The sequence below is a fragment of the Haplochromis burtoni genome, unplaced genomic scaffold, assembly GCF_018398535.1.
Source record: "Haplochromis burtoni strain Fernald_Lab_line unplaced genomic scaffold, NCSU_Asbu1 Contig_1, whole genome shotgun sequence".
Lineage (NCBI taxonomy): Eukaryota > Metazoa > Chordata > Actinopteri > Cichliformes > Cichlidae > Haplochromis > Haplochromis burtoni.
The window spans coordinates 6,005,519-6,025,154 of record NW_024582362.1 but is presented as its reverse complement, the minus strand read 5'-3'; the positions used below and the strand labels follow the sequence as shown (position 1 = coordinate 6,025,154).

The window sequence follows — 19,636 nt, the reverse complement described above, 5'->3', positions numbered from 1 at the left end:
AGGTTTAAAGACAAGCAAGCACAATTCCAACTGAATAAGACAAAAAAAAAATGATCAAGGAACAAATTTTTCATCTTGAGATAAACACACAAAATATGCATAAATAGCAGCAAATATGCAGGTACACACAACCAAAGGCTATTTCGCCTCCTTCTTATTATACAGAACGCCACAATTGCATCTTCATTCAGAAATAACCTTCATGTGACAGATGGAATGAGCTGTGACACTGGGTCTGATCAGAGCTTTACACAAACGCATACACACACACACATGCACACACAACCACACGCACATTCCTTTGTGACCTGTGTGCATGACACCATCGGCGGAGAGTAATTGACCAGCCAAGATTCTAAATTCTGTATTTGTGTCTGTGCACATGAGGGTAAATGCTGTTTGCGTGTTTGTGTGCCTGCATGTTGTGCGCCTGACAGTCTTCACTTCCACATTAATGTTAACTGACACTTTAATTTGGATGGGAAATAGAGCATTTTACCACCAGTTTGTCTGAGCACCGAGTGGCAGGACTGGCTGTGTGACCTTTGCCTGTGTTTGTGTGCGTGTCTTTGTATGTGTGTATCTCTTTGTCTGTCAGGCAGCTTGTGCGTCCCTCTCTCTCTGCATCGTCTGCCTGTTTTTTTATCATGAACAAGTTCTCACATAATGCTCTTCTCTTCACGGTCTCTTCAAATCATCTCACACTTTTGCACTGCAGTTCTAACTTTTCCACATAATTAAAGCGACTCTTCAATCTAAACACTGTCCTTAGAATCAACATCTAAGGACAGAAGAAACACCTTCTTTTTGGATAGATGTGTTATATTTTCCACCTTTCTTTTTCTGTCTTTGTTTTCTTCAAATTGGGTCTCACTGCTTCCATATGACCACTTAATTACAACCAAATGTTGTATATGTTCTTTTATTTTCTTGTAGCTTTCACCCTCTCGTGAATCACAACACGATAAACACTCTTCTCCCTTTTTCAGGTCCTTTTCATCACTTGAGGAGATGTGGCTCTGATTACTCCTCTCATCTATCGCATCTCCCAATCAGAGTAGAAGAGATGATGAAGAGGTGGAGGAATTGCTTTGGATGACATCATTACATGCCGTATACATAAACAACCAAAACCAAAGCGGTTTGACATGCATAGCACTAGATAGACTCACAATAGCTGATGTGAACAGTACACTCTCTTACACACACACACTTGCATACAAATGTGGACACATGACAAAAAACATTTGACAACAAATCACATGACATTTTTTGGTCAAGTGTTAAAATGGAACCTCAAAAATTACTCTTTGCTTAGAAGATAGGAGGGACAGATAGTGGACGATATAGGCACGGTGCTTTTAAATATGACAACAGTTTTTTGTATTGTTTTAATTACCTTAACCAGACTGCTAAAAGGCTATTTTTACTATGATATGATATAATATCTTATATTTGTTAAGATGCACTGCCTTGTGGCGACAGAAAAGCAACAACCTAGGAAAGGCAAGGTATACAGAAGAGCATCTCTGAACACATGTTAAACCTTGAAGTAGATGGGTGATAGCAGCAGAAGACCACACCAGGTGCCACGCCTGTCAGCTAAAAGCTAGCAGGAGGGGCACCTTACAGTTTGCATGAGCTCAAAATTGGAAACTGGAAAATAGAAGATCATAAAAATGTTGCCTGATCTGATGAGACTGTTTCTGTTGCAACATTTGGATTGCTGGGTCAGAATTTGATGTGAACAACATAAAGCATGGATCCATCCTGCCTTGTACCAAAGGCTCAGGGTGCTGGTGGTATAATGGCGTGGTGGAAAATTTTCTTGGCACAGTTGGGCCTCCTAATATCAACTGAATATAGCTGAGCATCTTTTAAATACCACAACCTACCTATAAATACATTATACTACCTAGAATAGTACTGATGCTGACTACGTTCATCCCTTTATGACCACATATTTGATTGGCTGCTTCCGGCAGGATAATGCACCATGTCACAAAGTTTAAATCATCATGAACTAGTTTTTTGTGTATATACCTAAGTGCATAAACAAAGATGGGTTAATGTGAAGATATAAATTATTAGTTAGTAAAGACCAGTTGCATAATTCATCTTTATGCGGTCGATAACTATCTGGTTTCATAATGGGTAGTTATGCAAGCACAGGCCTTAAAAAATCAATCAGTGTTAATAGAGTTCTTATTATCCCACTGCAGCAAAGATTCTAATTATCAAAACCTCAAAGCACGCGAGTGTGATCTTAATTGCATGTTGGTATACGTGTGTGTCTAACACGTCTACGCATGTCTATATCGACACACCGCAAACCCTCCTGTCTTGACGTGGCATGATGCTGAAAGCATACATGTGTACATCTGAAAAATTAGATTTCTTTATGTGATTCAATTGTGTCTGATCCCAAAGTTAATGAGTTAAATATCTGCAGGCTTCTAATAACCACATACCTGTCATACCACATCTTCTAGGTTTATTAACTCTCTGTATTACTCTTAGGGCTACTAGCTGTAGTATAAAAAAGGACAGTTGTAATTTTAATTATCCTTAATTGCTACAATTCTAATACAATAAACTTAACAAAATGTAGCACACCGCATTATGTAGAAACAGAAGTGCAAAGCTCTCATATTAAAAGGCAAAGCCCAGTTCCCTGTGCTCATCAACTCGACTCAGCATGTCAATTTCCAACACAGAGCAATAAACACTGGGGAGGATTTTCAATCAGTCTGTAATAGACAAACTCCATCAGGAGTGTAGCAGAATCGCAGGTGAAGACAGAGCCAGTTTTGCATTACGAGTTATACGTAGTCCTGCTAAATAAATTGCTGGCATTTGACCCTGATTTGGTCAAAGAATACCTGAAACTCAACTAAACAGTTTCCAAATGTATGAATACAACCTACATTAAAAAAAAAACAGTAAAGGGACTATATAATATCAACATATTTGTCTAAATCCTTTCTGATCACATCTGTATTAGAATTCAACCAACATGTGGTTTTGTCTACATCACACATGCAGGTACTTTCCTGTCAGGCACACATAAAGAATAAAAATCGCGAGGCGTCAGTGGAATGTAGAATATATGAAAATGAGAGAAATAAAAAGAAAGGCTGTCAAAGATATCTATCCAACACTCAGGCTTATAAAAAAGTACTTCTGCTTTTGACAACTTCATTTGCTGAGGCGGACAGCATTATCTTCAACAAACCAAAATGAATAGACCTTGATATAGTGATATAACTACGCTATAAAATTCACTTTTACATACAGACTAGTCAAACAGAGACACAATAACACAAGCATATGTCCTCATATTTTATTAACATCACATACACCACTAGCTGCAAATGTTATAAACTGCTTGTGTTCAATTACCTCCATCCACATTTAGCCATACTCCTCAAGCTGTTCATCCAGCTCTTGGCATCATCCTGTCTCACAGTGTTAGATTTGATGCAGACATTATAAACAAAGTCAATTTATTTGAAAGAGGCAATTTATTTATTTATTATTTATTATTATGCAAGAAAATCCAACCATCAGTGTCAGACCTGATGGAAAGGCAAAAAACCCATGAATACCCATGAAGTTTATTTATATGAAGTCAGATGCCTAATAGTTAGTGTTAGTGGCCAAAGACAATTAACAATATCATTAACAATATTATAGTACACAATATCATAATGCAGGATGATATAACTAAAGCCTCAAATATTATAATTATTGTGATCGATATTTTAATTGCACAATCCCAATTCCAAACTGGAGGGAAAAATATTATCTCATTTTGAATTTGATGGCTGCAGCACATCTGTGGAAGGCTGGAAAAGTAAGTGGTACTAAAAAGAAACGGCTGGAGGGACACTTTGAACATTTAGCATCTAATTAGATTAATTGGCAACAGGTGAGTAACATTAAAATGCTCTTTTTATACCCAGTAGAGAGGCAGAGCTTCTTAGAAAGAAAAATCGCAGGAAAAAATCAAAATTGTTGGTCACTGTAAAACTGTGAAGTGAATATTTCATCTACAGTACAGAATTAAAAGAATCTGGAGAAATCTCTGTGCAGTGGACAAGGCCAATAATCAATAGGATAATAATATATAAAAAAAAACAGGCATAGTTATGTCCTGGAAATAACTGCATGGGCTCAGAAGTCATTGTCTGTGAATCACTGTTTGCCATGACACCTACAAGTGTAGCCTAAAGTTCTAGCTTCACTTGGAGAAAGCTCATGTAAAATGGACTGAGGCAAAGCAGAAACTGTTCTGTGATCAGATTAATAAAAATTAGATTTCTTTCTTTTGGAAAACTGCATCCACCAGATGAAAGAGGAGAGGGACCAGGTTTTTCACAATATCAGTCCTCAGTTAAAAAAGCATGCATCTCTGATGGTATCTGGGTGCATTACTGCCTATGAAATTGGCACCATCAATGCTGAAAGGTACATATAGCAACATATACTAGATGACGTGTTTTTTGAGGCAAATTCTTGCCTGAAAAAACTTTCAGAATACGCAAATACGAAAACAACCAAACACATGACCACATACATACAGTAGATACCTGCATCTATAACAATAGCATGGCTTCATAGTAGAAAATGACCTTTTTTCCTGTTTTTCCGCCTTTGCTTTACATTGAGTTTTTTCCACTGTACTGTGAATAAAATACAGGTGTATGAGATTTGCAAATCATTGCATTCTGTTTTTATTCACATTATACACACTGTCCTAGCTTTTTGGGAATTGGGATTATAACTCATTACAGCTGTCTAAACAGCACTGCCTTATAAGTAAGTGCAGTGTTTTGTTATATATATGAATATATATTTCTTATACATAGTATGCATATATTTAAGTAGCCATAGTTTTCAGGGTTTTCCCTTAGGTAATAGAACCTGGTACCAGGTACTTTTTCAGTACCTACTTGCCCAGTGTTCCAAGTGATCCAAGCAGGTACTAAAATATGACGTTGTCAGACTGCACGCCACCAATTGGCTGGTCAGTAGGGTTACTCGATGAGTCATGAGAGCTTCTCGTTTATGAAATTCAGAATTGCCATTTTTCAACCAGAGACATAGCAGCAGGTATCGCGTTGCCTTGACATCTACCTTTGTTGTAGGGTTTGTTTTACATACTAATTACATCACGGGACAACAACAATGTACATTAGGTAGTAAACCCTGTTAAGTCGTGGTGATCCATGGTGAGTTGATCCAACTAGGTACTAATACAAAAAGTTCTTTTGATTTAAGCAGAGCAGGGCTGAGCGCATAGCAGTAATCCACAACTTGTTGTTACAATAAACAAGATTATTTACATTCTCAGGAGTGGCCCCAACAGACTAAGAGACTTGGAGAGTATAATCCCAACCTAAGGTGGAGCCAGATAGAGGACAACTTAAAAACGTAACATGGACAGAGTAAAAAGCACATATGCATAAACAACACTGTCGGGAATATTTAGGAGATCTAAGCATGCTGCACTTAAATATGTAAAAGGAGAATTGGAGATGCAATACCAAGAAAAGAACAAACAGCTGACCCAAATTTCTAAGAAATTAGCAGTTGGTTAAATAGTATGATTCAGGGCGTGCACATCAGAAAGAAATGTATTTAGGTTTGAAAACAGAGTTAGAGAAATATATAAACTTCAGCTGGAAACCGGCTAATAGAAACTCAATAATGCATGATATTAGAATGTTTCTATGTCTTACATAAGCTTGGAGTGAACACTTTAAAATAAGATTGAAAAAAAAAAAATATATATAGATGCATGCTTCATGGAGAAATCAAAAATATGCACCGTTTGCCTTCTCTCACCGAGTAGAATCATTGTCGTTTGACTCATCATGAGAGGCAGAGAGCCTTAGCCTGAAGCACCCCCTCCTCTCTACATCCCTAATGTCTACCATTAAGCCTGTTTTGACAGAAGATTACGTGGCGCCTTTCTTTTAACTGTAGGAGGCCGTCCACCCACTCTGCTCTTGTGGCAGTACAGAAGAATGTGAAGGTTGACCAGAAACATTATTCTCATTATTCTTTGATGGAAATCATAGTCACAGCCACATATGTGGAAAAAACCCTGCAAAGTCTCACTTCACTTTTTATGGTTTGACATCGTCCACATTTTGAAGAAGGCATTAATAAAATCGCATTGCTTGAAAATTTCAATTTTGAATGTCTCTTGTCTTCACTGGCAAACAAAGCAGAAAATATGGTCAAACTGAAGGACAAGAAAATCCATGAAAACCCCATTCTGCAACTCAAAGATTTACCCCCCACATCCCACCACCAGACACTAATTATGGCCAAAAGGATACTCACAATTATTTTAATCAATATTGAGATCACTTGTTTCTCACAACCTTACCTTGATTTTAGTGACAAAACTGTTTTTAATGGACTGTCATTTGACTGCTGCTTTCACATCCATGTTGTTCTACATTCTTACTACAGCAAAATAAAATTGGTCCTCCAAATTCACCTAAATTCAGTGCATCTCTAAAAAATAAAGAAAAAGAAAAATCGCTCAGCTTTCCCATTAACCTTGTTCTAAATTCCCGTTTATTAAGTCCCTCTCTTAGAAGCAAAATAGAAAGTGTTTCACTTCGTACCTGCATAATGGATGTGAAGAAAAAAATCCAGAGAAAAGTATTCAACATCTGTGAGATCCGTTTTTCCCTTCCATGTGATGTTTTGCATATTGTACTGTGGAGGTATTGCCAGTTAGAGTAAATCATTGCGTGAGGGGATAACATATCTTTGGTTGATCGGAAGTATTTGCCTTGAGAAAAAAGCTCTTCACCTTCTGCTGTTACAGACATTGGAATCGATGATTGTTGTATGCCCGACTGTGAAATGCATAAGTGGAAGAGGATGGATTGATGAATGGATGGATTTGCCTTATGATGTAGTGTTACTCATCCAGGAAACATCAAGCAGCATAGTTACAGTGCACAGTTTTGACTGGCACATGCAGGCACATCATCAGGCATAGTTTTAGGGTTTCTTTTGCTTTGCATTTTAATTGGCTCAGCAGGCATTTTTTTTAATATTACTTAATAATGTTCATTTAATTGTAGGAAAACAAAATTATGATCAAGATTCAAATTCGACTGTGCAGTCCTAGTCCTATCGTTCCTCACTATGGGGGCACGAGTATGAATGTGCCCCCATAGTGAAGCAGTGCAATTTTTCTGGATTACTTGCAGGAATTTGAAGGGATTAATCGTTTTATGAGTCTGCTGATCTCCAAGTGAGAGTTTATAACACTGAACTAACAGCTTTTTTATTTTTGAGTGCAATTTGCTCTGTATGTAAATGAATATTAAAAAAGAAAAGAAAAGAAATTCTATAATGTGTTTACACATAATTTGGGGAAAGCTCAACGTGCACTCCCACATTACTATAGACGAGCATGCCCACTGTATGTACTACATCTTTATCTTCAACTTCTCTTTGTTTTCAATACATTTCTTCTGCTTTTCTCTTCCTATTTATCTCCCTCATACCTCACACTGCTGAATCATATTTGATTCATGGGAAAGTTGCTGCTCTTGTCTGTGTTCCAGCACCGTTATGCTCTCATAAAATTTGGCTTTGATTGATTACCTGCATTTCTTTATCCCTTCCTCCTTTTCTATCCCTCTCTGTAGTCCATTAGTTATGGTAATGTTGGGTTAAATACATCTTAACTTGCTGGTGATTGATTTACACTTCCACACCCATAAGCATCCCCTCCCTTTCTTCCCTCCTCTCTCGCACTCTCCCAGCACTGTAATGCATAACTTTTGAGGACAGATGCTGTTAGTGTTTGGAGCACTCAGGCTAAAAGGCGGGCATAGCTGACAGCTCCACTGTACAGCCTGCTGACAGAGCTCGAGCTGAGGGGTCAGATGATGAATCTGCTGTGTCACACAACTACACAGAACTAAGTGCAATGCTTCTGCCACCAAGACTCACATGGCGTATGTGACAGACACACAACATAGATCTATATATATAGCTTGCTTTATTTCTACAGCAGAGCAAAAAACACACAAAAGACAGTCTTACTAGCTTATTAGAAATGATAGTTGCTGTTTGAGCATTGTCATAATATATGGTAAAATGCACTGCAGGCAACCTGCAGCATGCAGGTCTTAACTCACCATGTTTACAGTATTGATCAGATGAAACTGTCTTACTCAAAACACTTTGTTATAACACTGAACTGAAATGGCAGTTTTGTTGTTTCATATTTGCAGCAGTCATTTGTAACTATAATTTTTTTAGCTACTACTGTGGCTGGAAAATAACATTTTATTGGTTTTCTGCTTACATTTGTCCTGATCATGCAACAGTGCACTGGCCATAAATTAACATTTTTAATCAATCCAATTATACTTTTACTCTTCTTTTATTTCACTCATATTTTTCTTGTTCTTAGTCTGTTTTGCAGAGTTACAGATAATACAGGTAAGCTGCTATTTTTGAAAAAATTGCTAAAATTTACAACACTACACACAGCCACTTCATTAGGTACACCTGTTCAGTTACTCATTAACGCAAATACGCAAACAACCAAACACATGTCGATATGGTCAAGTGATTCTGAACATGTATTTTAGAAAGTGCTGATTAACACATATTTCACTGCACATATCTCTGGAATGGTCTGAAAAAGAAAAAAATAATAATATAAATATGTTACCTAGATATCAACTTAAAGTAGGGACCACTTGTCACAAGATATGCAGAAGACCCTCTATGAATGCACAACGCAGCTAACAATGAAGGAGAAGACCTCACCTGGTATGCTTCCTGTCAGCTAAGAACAGGAAACGGAGGCTAAAACTTGTATGGATTCACCAAAAAAGATAAACAGAACATTGAAAAAACATCTCCTGGTCTCATGAGTCTCAATTTCTGATGAAACATTCAGCTCTGAAAGCAAAAAATAATCCAAACTGGTACTAATAACGTGTAACTAATAAGGTGGCTGAAAAGTGTACAATTCATGAGCTCATGCTTTAACTCATATGTGATCGAACAAAAGTAAATAAAGATAAATAAACAATATGCCCAGCATAACTACATACTTTCAGGCAATAATATTTTAGCTTGAAAATAAAAAAATAAAAAAAAGATTGATGTATTTTCTCTTTTTAAGGACTAATATAAGTTTTTCTTGTGAGGAAGTTAATGGGCCTCAAAGACATTAAAGAGATGTCTACAACTTGAAAGTTTGTTACATTGAAAGAAGAGAAAGAACATGCACGTCGACAGACAAACACACACAACATCCCATTCACACCCTTACAAAACACAGGCTCGTGCTTACATGCTGGGTGTTAATGTGAAAGCCTGAACACTTCAGGGACCCAGTGATCCCCAGATCCATCTCTGACCTGACAGCAGTCCTCCATTAGCCTCACACGCACACGCGCACACAAATGCCGCAACAGAATGCACTCCTAAAATACTCTGTCAGAAACACACATGTGGCACACATACAGGATACATCTGAGCTGGAGAGCAGGGGTAAAGTCATGCACAGAAGTCACAGAAACCAGACGTACAGCTGCTGAACCCAAAACATAGCACTTGGAGAAAAATATCTAAACAATTCCTTTGTGTAATTAAAATTCTCCAAATCATACAAGTAAGCACAAAAACAAAGGCACTTTAGAGAAAGCACATATTAACTAATGCAAATGTGACACGAGGTCGCCTCACCTGTCGCGATCCCCAGCTGTGATGTTATGAAGGTGATTAGCAGCTCCATCAGCACATGCCCTCAAGAGAGCTATAGAAAGAAAGATGCATATTTATCCAGTTTGTTTGAAATAAATGGTGCATATTTCTACAATTTCCTCTAAAGGTGCAACAAGATTCTCTTCAAACCTTTACGAACACACATGTAGTGTTGATCAAGTCTCTTATGGATCAGTAACCTGGATACAGTCACTTCAGGATTTCTTGAGTCAATTTTTATTTTACCATATACCATAACTTTAATTTTTTTCCATACGCCTCATTACCATAATTAAGAAATGTGCCATTATGAGTGCGAAAAATAAAATAATTAAGGAGCTTGTATATTTAGATACGCTATCATTAGGAACCAGCTCACACGCGACATCTTTCCACTGTCACTTCTAATAAATGTAATTCACACTCGCTCTTTTTATCCCCGAAAAGTTTCCTTTCAAAACGTGTCAAGTGTTTTGTTTGTTTTTTCAAAAAACACATTTATACAAAAAGGGACTTATATAACATTAACAATGTGTTATTTTTAAGAAAGTACTTTGAACGCCAACATCAGCATTCCCAAGGTTTTTTGATAAATGGATTTACTTCAATCATTGCAGAAATGTACAAAGTTTGAATAAGGTCCAAATTTTTTAGAAAGAAACCACTTTCTCCCAATGAAAACATTACAAGCGGCGCGTTCCACAGTGCCAGCAAAGCATTATGGTTAAAGCTATTTGACCCTTTAAAAGGGAAAGGCAGCGAAAGAGCACTTATCTTTTTAACTTTAAGTAACACTCAAATGATGGGATTATTTGCCATTCTTAAAATATTATTCAAGTTGCACTAAATTAGATGCAAACCATTTGCAAATGTATGCTCTCTCTCTCTCTGCTTCTATTCTATTCAAATTTAACACGCAACCTATTTTTTAAGAGCCCTTTTCTGTTTAGGGCTGCCGTGTTCACACAAGGGAAAACTTCAAAGGATCAGCCAAAGTTTTACTTTCACCTTGTTTAAAACTAACTAAAGCCTGCACCACAGAGACGGGCAACACTCGTGCATTTTTATGTCTCTAAAGCTTTCTTTTCAAGAACTGTGTCCATTCCCCCAACCCAGTACTTTTCATACGCTTGTGTTTGGAACACGGAACCCCCCCAAAGTTTACTTCTCATTTAATGTGAACTTAGAAAAGAAGACATTAGTCTAAATAAAGTGGTATTTAGCGTTTGAATATTACTTTGCATTCCTAGGTGTTTCATTATTAACTAAATAATGCTGAAAAGATGTTTGGCTGTGGTATAAAAAAAAAAAAAAGGAAAAAAAAAAAAAATCACACTCCTGGGAAAAGACGCACTGCTTTTCACACATCATACATGCACATACTGAGTGAACTGTGACAAGAAATACAACAGATGTGCAACAGTGTCAACTTGAAATAGGTGCTAAAACCGACTTTTACATATGGCACAACTTTTAACACATCAGCAGCACCGTGGTCTCTAAAAATACGTGAAGGACTTAACAATGTACATCACACCTACATACTGTAAATCACATTTAAACGTATGCTAAATTGGACGCAATTAGCGAGATAAAAGGAGAAGAATGATTATTCTCACATTCTGAGTCTAACTCCCCTCACCCTTAGCTCTTAAAAAGCGACAACGCAGATGCATTTGCACTGATGTAAATAAGACGCTTATACTGAAGGTACTGCTTTTATTCATAACCTCCACCACCTGCTGCCGATGTTTCACGTCAAGAAATGATTGGAATGTAAATGACTCATTATCTCTGACAGAGAGCAAAGGCTAAGAAACTTTTCAAATGACAACTCCTTGAAAAACAGAAACTTTCCTTTAAGACCGGTGACAGACTGTAAAGCTATCAGTCATTATCTGTGTATAAGTGTGTGCATGCACACACAGACACTGAATAATTTTCAGACTTCACACAAATTTGAGAACAGTAACTTCTGTCTGTCAGTTGTTTTTTTGCAGCTCTGTCTATATTGCGCTCCATTTAAGCGTACAAACACATGTGGTTACAATAAATCTAAAAGCCTTACCAACATCAGAAAAATGTTTCAAAATGATGTATTGTCATTTGTAGCAATGATTATTACATGCAATAGCGTGGCTATATTTATTTTACTTGTAGTGATCCAGTAATCTCGACACATTCTTTCTAAGTTGTAAGAAAAAGAGCTGCCAGTCCGTCACTCAGTAACACTTTAGAGCCGGAGACTTCTCCTAGACAATACTTGTTTAGATGTGCAGTACTTCCAGTACTGTCTAAAAGTCCATTTTAACTTTACATGACTTTAAAATGCAAATAGAAAATCTTATAAAAGATTGTTTTTACAACCTCCTGCCTGACTTAAAATAAGGACAGTTTACAGCGATGAGTTAAAAAAAAAAAAGCAATCTCATAAAATAATAATAATTGAGCAGTGGTGTAACAGCACAAAACCAAAAGCTATGTATTTGTTAAGCAAGCAAGAAACTACCTGTTCTTAACAAGTGTTAGCATGACTCTGCTCAATAGGCGATCAATTAATTTGTTATATTTACAGTTTATTTCGAGTAAATGGGTTAAGAATTAACATTTTGCTGCAAATACAATGATTTCTTGGTGAATGATCATCTTGCAAGAGGTGTTTGCAGACACACAGACAGTGATTTGGTGTATTATAGTGAGAATGTTTGCATGTTAAATGTCAACCGTTACGGTCCTTTTCTTGTGTTGCAGGTCTGCCTCATGAGCCACAGCTGAGGTGTGTTCCAGCTCGTCAGCCACGGCATATAGTCTGCCATCCTAAACTGCCACAACCCTGCCACTTTCCCCATTTTTGCCAGAGCTATGAGCTGTAGTGTTTTGGGCAGCGGGCCTTAGTGTGTATGGGTGTGAGAACTTAAACTCTGTGAACTTTGGTTTTCTTTCTTTTATTGTAAGCAAAGGTGTGCCCTTATTGTGTTAATTAGTTCATCATTGTGGAAGCAGGTAGGGGTTCTCTGCCATTTTTGTTTCAACTGTTTTCTCCTGTTTTTGGTTAGACATGGAGCTCAGCCATTGTATTGTGTTTTGGTTAGTGAGTACTTGGTTTGATTTTTAGCTAAAGGGGGTGTTTTGTTTGTTGTTTTGGCCTTGGAGACCCTGAAGAAAAGAGCTTCCCTGTGTTCATTTTTACTGTAGTAGTTTTGGGCAATAAATCACGTTTAAATGACATCTATTCTCCAGTAGTTCATGTGTTCTCTTTCACTTTGTGTTACCCCTCACTCCAGTCAACACTTCGTTTTTAAGTGGGGCATAACATCAACTGATGTAGAGGCCTGAAATATATTCCTCCATAGCTTTGCCAGTGGTCAGAAAATTGCTTGAGAAGCATTTATTTGGTCAGTCAGCTGACATGTGCCTGATAATCCCCATTTAAAGACATTTTATACATGATACAGTGTGGCCATGCTGAAGTAAACTGAATTAGCATCAGCCCTTAGGACCAGGTTGGACCAAATGCCTGTGACTCACTGGCTAATTTTCTATGGTTACTTGTATTTTTTTCCCCTCTAAATTGTCACTGTGAAGGCCTTTGATTCATTTCTGCATGTCAAATACTCAGAAAGTGAGTTCTCCTGTTTTAACACTGCTATTCTTGACACAAATCCTTTAGAGTCAGAAATGTGCATACAACAGATTTCTCAATGTCCCATTTGTCTTCATCACAGTAAATGGCTCAAGTGGGTAAACTGAACTTGAGAAAGATTATCTCTCCATCTGTACTCTATCCGCAGGCAGTAAAATCTAATTACTGTTATTCTGTTGTTTGAAGAAGACCACAAATACAACAATTAACTCATCTTCTCCTTCATATCAGGGCATTTGAGCCTAACAAGCTCATTCACATACATACAAACACAGCAGCATAAAGGTTTTGGGAACCCAGAATTTATGTCACTGTTAAACTGATGTCCAAAAGGCATGATGTTAAATATTAAATATTACTTTCTACATTATTATTTTTATTTTGTATAATTTCAAAGGAAAGAGTGAAGGAGTGCTATGCTAAAGTTCGGGCAGAGTTCAAGCTTTCATAACTTAACAGAGTGTCCTTTTACCTTGTTCAAAAGCTAAAAGGACATAGGATGCAAATTTCAAAGTTATACATAGTGCTTAGACCTTGTCCTATCAATCAGCAGTCATGGGTTCCTCTAAGCAGCTGCCTAGCATTCTGAAAATAATCGATGCCCATAGAGAACAGACGAAAAATGGTTTTGGGGTAGCCACTTGCTCATTTAATAATCCAGTTAAGAAATAGAAATTAACAAGTATGTGGAGGTCTTGCTAAGATCTATAAGGGAACTTTCCAAGAAAATTGTTCACAGGATAAGCAGAATGGCAAATCACTTATTTCTCCTAAAGAGGCCTTGAAGAAGATTTTGAAGCCTCTGTAGTGGTGGTGTAACAATCCTAATGTATCTTGGAAACAGGGTCTGTGGACTGATAAAGTTATAACAGTTTTGTTTTTTCTGTATTTTTGAAGCAGAAACACATTTGGATTTTAAAAAAGGCTGAATAAGTTTGGTGGAAGCATATGGATAAATTGTCTAAGGAGCTTGGAAAGAAAAGCGACTGGACTTGTTTAAGTTGCTTGAAGACGTTTCATCTCTCATCCGAGAAGCTTCTTCAGTTCTGAGGGTCAAATGGTGGAGAGTCCCAGATTTAAACCCAGTGGGAGTTTCTCCCTAAAGAGGGACAAAGGACCCCCTGATGATCCTCTACCTAATCACATGAGCCAAGGTGTAAAAATGGGTGTGGGTCACAATCAGCCAGGGTTTCGGGTGAGCTCATTGTGAAACCTGGCCCCTCCCTATCATGTGATTTCCTGAGGTCAGATGGCCCAGGATGTGAGTGGGTGTTAAGGCGTCTGGGAAGGGTTCTCAAAACTGGATTATAGATGGCAGACAGTTGGTGTCGTAAACCACCACCTCTGTTCAAAGATCACACAGTGGACATAGATGGCTTCTTTCACTCCTCTTTCAAACCATCTGTACTCTCTGTCCGAAATGTGAACATTGGCATCCTCGAAAGAGTGACCTTTGTCCTCTAGATGTAGATGAACTGCTGAGTGTTGTCACGTGGAGGTGGCTCTTCTATGTTGTGCCATACGCTTGTGAAGTGGCTGCTTGGTCTCTCCAATGTAGAGGTCTGGGCATTCCTCGCTGCACTACACAGCATACACCACATTGTTAAGTCTGTGTTTTGGAGTTTTGTCTTTGGGATGAACCAGTTTTTGTCTGAGCGTGCTGCTGGGTCTGAAATGCACCGGGATGTCGTGCTTGGAGAAAACTGAGTTTCTCTGATACACCGGCTACATAGGGGATGACAATGTTGTTGCGTCTGTCTTTCTTATCCTCCCTCGCTGGTGTCTGGTCTTCTTTTCTGTGCAGCTTTGCTGACTTTATAAATGCCCAATTAGGATAACCGCATGTTTTGAGTGCTTCCTTTACATGTGTGTGTTCCTTCTTTTTTCCTTCAGGCTTAGAGGGAACATGTTCTGCCCGGTGGTGTAGGGTCCTAATTACTCCAAGTTTGTGTTCCAGAGGGTGATGGGAGTCAAAGAGGAGGTACTGGTCCGTATGTGTGGGCTTCCGGTAAACTTCAATGTTGAGGTTGCCATTCTCTTCAATGTGCACAGCGCAGTCCAGGAAAGGCAAACAGTTGTCCTTTGTGTCTTCCCTGGTGAACTTGATGTTTTTATCCATGGCGTTAATGTGCGCAGTGAAGGATTCCACTTGTGTTTTGATTTTGACCCAGGTGTCGTCTACATATCTGTACCAGTGGCTGGGTACTCTCCCTTTGAAAGAGCCAAGAGCCTTCCTTTCCACTTCCTCCATGTAAAGGTTGGCTACAATAGGCGACACGGGGGAGCCCATGGCGCAGCCATGTTTTTGTCTGTAGAAGCCCTCGTTGTATTTGAAATATGTAGTGGTGAGGCAGAGGTCTAACAGTGTGCAAATCTGATCGGGTGTGAAGTCTGTCCTGTCTTCCAAGGAGCTGTCTTCTTGTAGTTGTTTTCTGACAGTCTCCACTGCCTCCGTGGTGGGTATGCAAGTGAAGAGAGAGACTACATCAAAGGACACCATGGTTTCATCTGGATCCAGGGTAAGTTTCTGGACCTTATCGGTGAAGTCAGTGGAGTTCTTGATGTAATGTGGGGTGTTTCCCACAAGAGGTGCCAGGATGGTAGCAAGGTGTTTCGAAATGTTGTAAGTGGCTGAGTTTATGCTACTGACAATGGGTCTGAGTGGGACACCTTCTTTGTCAATCTTAGGAAGTCCGTAAATGCATGGTATGGCATTCCCTGGGTAAAGCCGGTGATATGTGTGGCGGTCAGTGATTTTGTCCTTTTCAAGGTCTTGAAGGCCAGCTATAGCTTTCTTCTTGTAGCTGCTTGTGGGGTCTCGCTTCGTATGTATTGTTGTCACTGAGGAGAGTAGTGATCTTTGTGGTAATCCGTTATGCTCAGGACCTCGGCGCACCTTCCCTTATCAGCTGGTAAAATAGTGATGTTGTGGTCTTTTTGTCAGGGAAGCGACGGCCTTCTTTTCTTGTAATGTGAGGTTAGACGGCGGAACTTTGGCACTGGAGAGGGTGGCTGAGACTTTCATCCTGATTTGCTCTGCTTCTGTCAGTGATAATTTATTAATATGTATGGCGGTTTCTGTGGCTGTGATGAGGTCCACTATAGGAAACTTGTGAAGAAATGGAAAAATTGAGTCCTTTGGCTAATACTCTCTTTTCAGGTTCAGTGAGATTCCGGTCTGAAAGGTTCTTCACCCATTTTTACTGACTGTCCTCAGTTGTGTGTTCTTCTCTGAGTTGTGTAGGTTCAGACCAAGGAGTGAGTGTTCACATTTTGGACAGAGAGGACAGATGGTTTGAAAGAGGAGTGAAAGAAGCCATCTATGTCCACTGTGAGCGACCATCTTTGAACAGAGGCGGTGGTTTACGACACCAACTCTCTGCCATCTATAATCCAGTTTTGAGATCCCTTCCCAGACGCCTTAACGCCCACTCACATCCTGGGCCATCTGACCTCAGGAAATCACATGATAGGGTGGGGCCAGGTTTCACAATGAGCTCACCCGAAACCCTGGCTGATTGTGACCCACACCCATTTTCACACCTTGGCTCATGTGATTAGGTAGAGGATCATCAGGGGGTCCTTTGTCCCTCTTTGGGGAAACTCCCACTGGGTTTAAATCTGGGACTCTCCACCATTTGACCCTTAGAACTGAAGCTTCTTGGATGAGAGGTGAAACGTCTTCAAGCAACTTAAAGAAGTCCAGACGCTTTTCTTTCCAAGCTCCTTAGACTACGATGACCTGGATGACTGAGAACCTTCACAGACATATGGATAAATTCATCCATCATCCTTTGAGCTTGTGTTTAGTCCAGTCGTGGCACCGGAAAGAATTCATTGGCAGTGCGAAGAATGGATTCATTCAAAATCAGCAAATTTTGTAATCAAACTTCATATTGTCTAAAAATGCTGAAAAAAGGATGAAGAGGATGGCTTCTATAACAGGAAAATCATCCTCTAAAGCCCTCCAATCGACTATCTAAAGTAGGGCGACTCTTTAGGTAAGACATGACTGAAAGTCTGTGGATAGACATCCAAAAAGCAGGGCATCCGGGGAACAAGCATGACACACAACTAGAAGCCTTTTGTAGTGAATAATAATAGAAAATCCTTCAAAAAGGAATCAAAAGACTCTTATCTCTACAAAAAGTGCTTACAAGCTTACCAAAAAGGAAGTTATTGTATACTTGCAATGTGCTGTGAAAAAATTCCACAAGTTTTTTGTTTGTTTGTTTTCAGACTTTTTTTTTTTTTTTTTTTTGGGGGGGGGTCTTTGTATTTTTTATTATTTCAAACTGTGAAAGCCAGAAATAAATAAAAAAATACGGAGAAAAAAATAAGAACAATTAAAATATTAAAGAATTCAATTTGGAAATCAGGCCACCTTTGACTCGCTCAGACTCACAGTAAGAAAAATGCTAGGGACCCAAACGTCTGGATGCCACTGTAGATCTCTCATCATTCCTGATGGCAATATGATGTGAGCTGAGTGGGGACAGCAGAAGAAATGAAGAGGAGATGACCTTGTAAATAAACTACTGACTCTAATCCCTCCCTGCAGGCTTCCAAGCCATCCTGACTTGTCATTCACTCTGCACTTCCACACACACGTAACTAAACCTGTAATTTTACTAGGTTTTTGACAAACTGTGATGCTGCTTTAGGTATGATGTGGAAACACCCACATATGCTCATGTGTGACTGTGCTATAAATGTATATTTATATATTGTTATATTGTACATACAGCAAGCCTGTATTGATGGGTTTTTGCTAGGAAGATTAATACCTGTCAGGTTGGGGCTTTAGCTCTGTACAGGAGAGGGCAAACGGTCACGACGAGTGGTGAAAAGATTATTATCCTTATTATGATGCCTCGACACCCTCACTTCATCTATCATACCACCTCCCCCCTCCATATTTCACCCTGTCCTCAGATCCAGTACGCACCCCACACCTTTCCTCAAATATGATTGATTCCCTGCACAACCATCTCATTTTCTATAACTCAACTCTGATACTTCTTACACTACTCTAGCCTTCCCTTTATTACTCTAGATGGTAAATTTTCAAATCTTTTTATGCCCATCCATCTTTGAAAGTCTTGTTGGAATATTTGGAGCTCCAACCTTGCTAATGGCTTCTCTCTTTGAATTCTTCACATACCTATTAGCTCCATCTGATGTGTTCATAAATGCTTCTTACTGGCAAGGCTGATATTCCTGATGGGTGATGTTTGCAACCTTCAACTTTAGCAAGCTGCTCAACGTCATCAAATGATTGATTGATGCACTTGTAGCCAACTCAGGTCAGTTTTGTTTTGCAGACAGGGTCACCTTCACTGAATCACCTTGATTTGCTAAACTGCTTATTTGTGTTGCTGTTCAATGAGCAAGTGACGGATCTCAAAGCAAGTAAATGCGTGACTGAGTGAATGAGTGAGCGGGTGACTGATGATGAGTGAAAGGTTGGGTTGGTGAGATAAGCAGGTTGATCTCACTTCACAACATTACACTTGGCACCAGTAAATGAGTTTTCCCTTTGATCAGCTTTGCGCTCTTGTAGCCTCCATTGCCGCTGTGCTCCCTGCTGCTCTACCTCTCCCACAGGTAATGAGGGGTGGGGGGGCCCAGGGGCACCAGATCAGAGGACCTGAAAGTGTGTACATGTTTGTGAGATACACCGGATGTTTGTGTATGTAAGGGTGGAGACTTGGCTATGATGCCTCTAGGTGAACAACCATTTGGAGAGTGGCTCACACTCAGACACGCTCATGCACACGCAGGCATCTGCTTAGCCAAAAACAAAATTAAAAATGCATCGCACATCAAGCATGGGATGATAAACTTGCCACAACTGTGTTTACCATTGAACCATGAGAGATCTGAGAAGCGCCACTCACACGCAATCATCATCTTGTCAAAACTTCTTGAAGTCCCAGTGTGCACTGCTGCCAAGACCAAAACTGATCAAAACTCTTTTTGTGTTCAAGAGAGCCTCACAATTTGACATCAAAACCACAGCATTGGTTTTGGCATTTCAGAAAGCACCCAAAATCACTTTTTTCATCAAAGTAACACTGTCTTAGCACAACCAAATACACAAATCATCGCATGACACAATCAAGCCGCATCATGTTTTCAGCTGCTGCCAAATGGTGCACTTGCTCTGTTTGATGATTTTTATGATTCTTGCGTCCGTCATACAGCAGAGAACTGAACGTGATAACT

General features: G+C 39.1%; 1 protein-coding gene across 1 annotated transcript in view; it reads right to left on the bottom strand.

Annotated features, from left to right (window-relative positions):
* The window catches only part of tpk1 (thiamin pyrophosphokinase 1), an 80,295-nt gene that overhangs the window by 49,689 nt on the left and 10,970 nt on the right, over positions 1-19,636 (bottom strand). Inside the window, exon 4 of the mRNA XM_005912062.2 lies at positions 9,748-9,817. Coding sequence (XP_005912124.1) covers positions 9,748-9,817 — 70 coding nt within the window. The remainder of the gene's footprint in view (positions 1-9,747; positions 9,818-19,636) is intronic.